Below are 5,416 nucleotides of genomic sequence, written 5' to 3' on the forward strand. Positions count from 1 at the left end.
CAGCGGATGTTGGCAATTTGATCTCTGGTTCCTCTGCCTTTTCTAAAACCAGCTTGAACCTCTGGAAGTTCATGGTTCACATATTGCTGAAGACTGGCTTGGAGAATTTTAAGCATTACTTTACTAGCGTGTGAGATGAGTGCAATTGTGCGGTAGTTTGAGCATTCTTTGGCATTGCCTTTCTTTGGGATTGGAATGAAAACTGACCTTTTCCAGTCCTGTGGCCACTGCTGAGTTTTCCAAATTTGCTGGCATACTGAGTGCAGCCCTTTCACAGCATCATCTTTCAGGATTTGAAATAGCTCAACTGGAATTCCATCAACTCCACTAATTTTGTTCATAGTGGTGCTTCCTAAGGCCCACTTGACTTCACATTCCAGGATGTCTGGCTCTAGGTGAGTGATCACACCATCGTGATTATCTGGGTTGTGAAGATCTTTTTTGTACAGTTCTTCTGTGCATTCTTGCCACCTCTTCTTAATATTTTCTGCTTCTGTTAGGTCCATACCATTTCTGTCCTTTATCGAGCCCATCTTTGCATGAAATGTTCCCTTGGTATCTCTAATTTTCTTGAAGGGATCTCTAGTCTTTCCCATTCTGTTGTTTTCCTCTATTTCTTTGCACTGATCACTGAGGAAGGCTTTCTTATCTCTCCTTGCTATTCTTTGGAACTCTGCATTCAGATGGGCATATCTTTCCTTTTCTCCTTTGCTTTTCATTTCTCTTCTTTTCACAGCTATTTGTAAGGCCTCCTCAGACAGCCATTTTGCTTTTTTGCATTTCTTTTTCTTGGGGATGGTCTTGATCCCTGTCTCCAATACGATGTTAATGAACCTCTGTCCATTGTTCATCGGGCACTCTGTCTATCAGATCTAGTCCCTTAAATCTATTTCTCACTTCCACTGTTTAATCATAAGGGATTTGATTTAGGTCATAGTCTAGTGGTTTTCCCCACTGTCTTCAATTTAAGTCTGAATTCTACACTTACAGCACATTCAATTCACATTAGCCACATTTCAGGTTCTCTATGCCACATGTGACTAGTGGCTGCTATATTGGACAAAACAGCTGTGTGAAGACTCACACCTGGGACTTCCTTGGTGGTCCGGCAGCCTTGGTCAGGACTCTGCTACTAATGCAGGGGGCATGGGTTTGGTCCTGGTTGGGAACTAAGATCCTGCATGCCACACAGCGCTGCCCAAAAAAAAAAGTGATTTAGGAAATGGCAACCCAGAGATGTAAATGACTTATCCCGGGATATACAGCTGATAGCTAAGCCAAATCAGTAAAGAAAAATCTGTGTCTTCTGTGTCTAACACTCTGCCACTACACCAGACTAATTTTTCTCAGTCAAAATAATAGGAAACCAGTGCTTTAGAAATAGCGTAGTCTGGCCTGTCGTTTATTGGAAAAATAACTGTCTAGAGGAAAAAAATGAAACTCAATTTTTTTTCACTTATGCTGAGAACTTTGGACATAATCTACTCAAGTATGTCCTGGAATTGATTAATATCTGTATTTCATCTTTGGCAGGAATTATTTTTACTGATGATATTTCTTTTTGTCAGATTTTAAAACCACAGAAGAAAGTTGGGCATAATTTAACCACATCAAAGGAACTATGTGCTCTTCTCATAATTAAAACAGGAATTTTCTGCCTTATTTTTATCAATGTTTGAAATCTTTCTGTTTCTTTGTTAGTTTTTACATCAAAAGAAGAAGCAAACCTGTTCATACATAGACACCTCCTATATAATAGATTTGATTTGGAGCTCTTCACTCCCGGTGACCTAGAAAGAGAATGCATAGAAGAACTTTGTAATTATGAGGAAGCCAGAGAGATTTTTGTGGATGAAGATAAAACGGTAATTTTGTTGATGATGTTAATTGGCTAGACATTTATTCAATTGTACTTTAAAAAGTGATACTTTTCAGGCATTAGAAATTATATGCCTTAAATAAATTTAGGATTGTATACCTGTTATCTCTTTCCACTTTCTTAAAATGCTAATTAACCCATTTAGATTTTACTTTATACTTTCCTGGGTTTACAGTAATTAGAAAATTATCAATTATGTTATAATTTTGTGTTTAACATTTATGATATTCAAAGACAGTCTTAAAGCACAGTGAATTAAACTTCAGGATATTGAGTTAGTTCTCTGACTCAGGCTTCAATCAGTCAAAACTCAGAGAAATTTTTCCTATCAAGACTTAGCTTTTTGATGACTATATTTATATTTCAAGTACTTATTGATAATCTACTATGTGTCATATGCTCCCCTAGAAACTGAGGATAAAATATATATTCCCTGCATTCAGGAGTTTATTGCTTGGTAATAAACTTTTAGAATTTCTCCCTTAAAATATAATTAACTTCTGTCTGTTAATCCTGAAAAATACAAAACAAAGAGCCAGCACTGTCCCTGTAATAATCTGGCATATTCTTTAAGAATATCAAGTGACCCAGATTCTTTACTTTTGTAAATAACCCCAAGGTTAAATAACCCCAGCTCTTTTTCCCCTTCCTCAAGAATCCCATTTTACTCTTTAGTCAATAAGAACCTCTCTAGGTGTTCTTCAAATGAAGGCGTTACTGAAACTCAGCTCTTTTTCTTCCCAAATTCTCCCCGGCCTCCCATTGCCTGCTATTATCTGGTGCATCAATTAGAGAAAGGAAGCAAAGACTGCTCCGCCTTGGAGTTGTGTCTGTTGAAATTCTATTCTGTTTCTCACAAATCCATTTTCTACTTTTATCACGGTTCCTTAAAAACAGCTTCCACTCTCTCAAGTAACACTGAACTTAAAAAGTCTCAGGGATGTCTTTCCAAATCAATAAATACCTTTTAATAAAATCTCTGAGCAAGGGCTTCCTTGGTGGTCCAGTGGTTGAAAGCCTGCCTCCAATGCAGAGGACACGGGTTAGATCCCTGGCCCCGGAAGATCCCATGTGCCTCGGGGCAAGTGCACGGAGGCCACAACTTCTGAGTCCACGCTCCACAGCAAGAAAAGACACCACAGTGGAAAGCCCTTGCACGGCAACTAGAGAGCAGCTGCCGATTGCCACACCTAGAGAAAACCTACCTGCAAACAAAGACCCAGCACAACCAAAAATAAATTAATTTTTTAAAAAACCTATAAAAATGTCCTAGCAAACTGAAGGCTCACCTAGTGTAGAAAAAAGTCAGACTCCCGTCATGAGTCCTCTGCTTCAACTTCCACCTCTGCTGTTTTCATCAACTCTCTAATTCGATAGTGTCCCTGGATACCTGAGTGAGGGCCCTGGGCCAATGAAGGAAGAATATCAGGATCCAGTGGTGAAGAGCTGGCACTAGCATAAATCCCTGGCCAATTTCAGAGTTGGAAGAAACGGTGGTGGGTGGCAATACTTTAATTATTTAATAGAGTGAGTCACTTGCTTCAGCATGAATGAACTGGTTGTCCTATCTGTGGCCCATGCCAAGCATTTATCACCCCTAGTCTAAGTCCTTGAGACCAAATGAAATGATGTTAAAGAAATTAAATAAACTTGGACATTTTTACCTTTCTCTTAGATGAAATTTTGGCAAGAATATTCAGTTAGAGGACCAACCACAAAATCAGGTAAGGCGATCAATTTTAATGTTTTTTTTCCCAACCTCTATCATAGTAAATTTTAATTTCATTGTTTGAGTTTGGTTGTTGCACAACATACATATCTTGTAAATCTGGGAAAGATTTCTCAATTATACACAGGGCTATCTAAGACAGAGAAGGCCGTGTTTATCTATTTACACACTGAAAATCAAGTTTGGTGAGATACTAGGGAAATGAGATAATAGGCTTAATTCGCTCTTTTAAACAGCTCAGCTAAGTCAGGACTTGCACAGAATAAAAGTAAGACTGTTACTTTCAAGCAGTAAGCTATTTTAATTTTTTTTCTTTTTTACCATTACAAGTGAATGGAATACTTGTGCTACTAAGTAAATTAAGATTGTTAGAATTAAGTAACTTCTAGAGAGGGGAGATCCTTCGTCTTATCTGCATTGATCATCTCTAGCTGCTCTTTAGTCAGCTTTGTTTTGTTTTTGCCAGTGATTTTTTTATTCCTCCTAGGCAGGGCTCCAGCTGTAAGGAGACTGTATTACATAGCTACTCCGGAGTTGCTTAGTAAATTTGTCTCAGTAGTTAATATCAAAATGTGTATAGTTGAACAAAGAATATGTTTATCCTGCTTAGTCTTGACTTTTATTCATTTAAGAAGACATTTAAAATAAATCAGGGACTTGCCCTGGTGGTCCAGTGGCTAAGTCTCTGAACTCCCAGTGCAGGGAACCTGGGTTCCACCCCTGGCCAGGGATCTAGAACCCACATGCCATGACTAAGACCCAGCACAGCCAAAATGAATAAATAATTTTAATTAAAATAATAAAAATAAATGAAGCCATACCTAGGGCTTTTAGAAGTATATCTTTTTTTTGGTCATGTCTCTGGCACAGACTTTTAAAAATAACCAATATTAATTATTAGATGCTTAATAATGTGCTTACACTCAATCTTAAATTTATTGAAATCATAGGTGGTGCTTTTCAGTTGTTATATTTATGTTAGTTTAATGATTTCTCTTAAGATGCTAACAGAGAGAAAATCGACGTTATGGGCCTTCTGACTGGATTAATTGCTGCTGGAGTATTTTTGGTTATTTTGGGATTAGTTGGTTACTATCTTTGTATCACCAAGTGTCACAGGCAACAACATCCAGGGTAAGTATCACGTGAAAATATTTAATTCACGATTATACTTTCTATACTATTATTTTTAAATGGCTAAAAAAATGACTGCCTATATTTTGAAGTACATTTTTTATTTTGGAATAATTTCAGATATACAGGAAAGTTACAAAGATAGCACAGAGAGTTCCTATATGTCCTTCGCCAGTTCCCTCATTGTTAACCTCTTATATTACCATATTACATTTGTAAAACTAACAAGCCAACTTTGGGCTTCCCTGGTGGCTCAGATGGTAAAGAATGTCAGCAACGCAGGAAACCTGGGTTCAATCCCTAGTTTAGGAAGATTCCCCTGGAGAAGGGAATGGATAGCCACTTCAGTATTCTTGCCTGGAGGATTCAGTGTTCAGAAAAGACTGGTGGGCTCCCGTCCATGGGGTCACAAAGAGTCGGACATGACTGAGTGACTAACACAAGCCAATGTTAATACATTGCTATTAACTGAATTCCAGCATATTAGTAAAGCGTCCTAAAGGCCATAATTGTTTGCGTAATAAATCTCAACATCGTTAGAATAAAGAGTTATTATCATTCATATTCTTATCTGTGCTACTGCTACTGCTGCTAAGTCATTTCAGTCGTGTCCGACTCTGTGCAACCCCATAGACGGCAGCCCACCAGGCTCCCCTGTCCCTGGGATTCTCCAG

At 38.1% G+C, this 5,416-nt stretch overlaps 1 protein-coding gene across 1 annotated transcript in view; it reads left to right on the top strand.

The window, feature by feature from the left end:
* PRRG4 (proline rich Gla (G-carboxyglutamic acid) 4 (transmembrane)) overlaps window positions 1-5,416 on the top strand; it is a 17,346-nt gene that overhangs the window by 6,333 nt on the left and 5,597 nt on the right. Inside the window, exons 3-5 of the mRNA XM_010831816.1 lie at window positions 1,702-1,865; window positions 3,555-3,603; window positions 4,610-4,742. Of these exons, the coding sequence (XP_010830118.1) occupies window positions 1,702-1,865; window positions 3,555-3,603; window positions 4,610-4,742 (346 nt within the window). The remainder of the gene's footprint in view (window positions 1-1,701; window positions 1,866-3,554; window positions 3,604-4,609; window positions 4,743-5,416) is intronic.

This window comes from Bison bison, unplaced genomic scaffold, assembly GCF_000754665.1.
Source record: "Bison bison bison isolate TAMUID 2011002044 unplaced genomic scaffold, Bison_UMD1.0 scf7180017864531, whole genome shotgun sequence".
Lineage (NCBI taxonomy): Eukaryota > Metazoa > Chordata > Mammalia > Artiodactyla > Bovidae > Bison > Bison bison.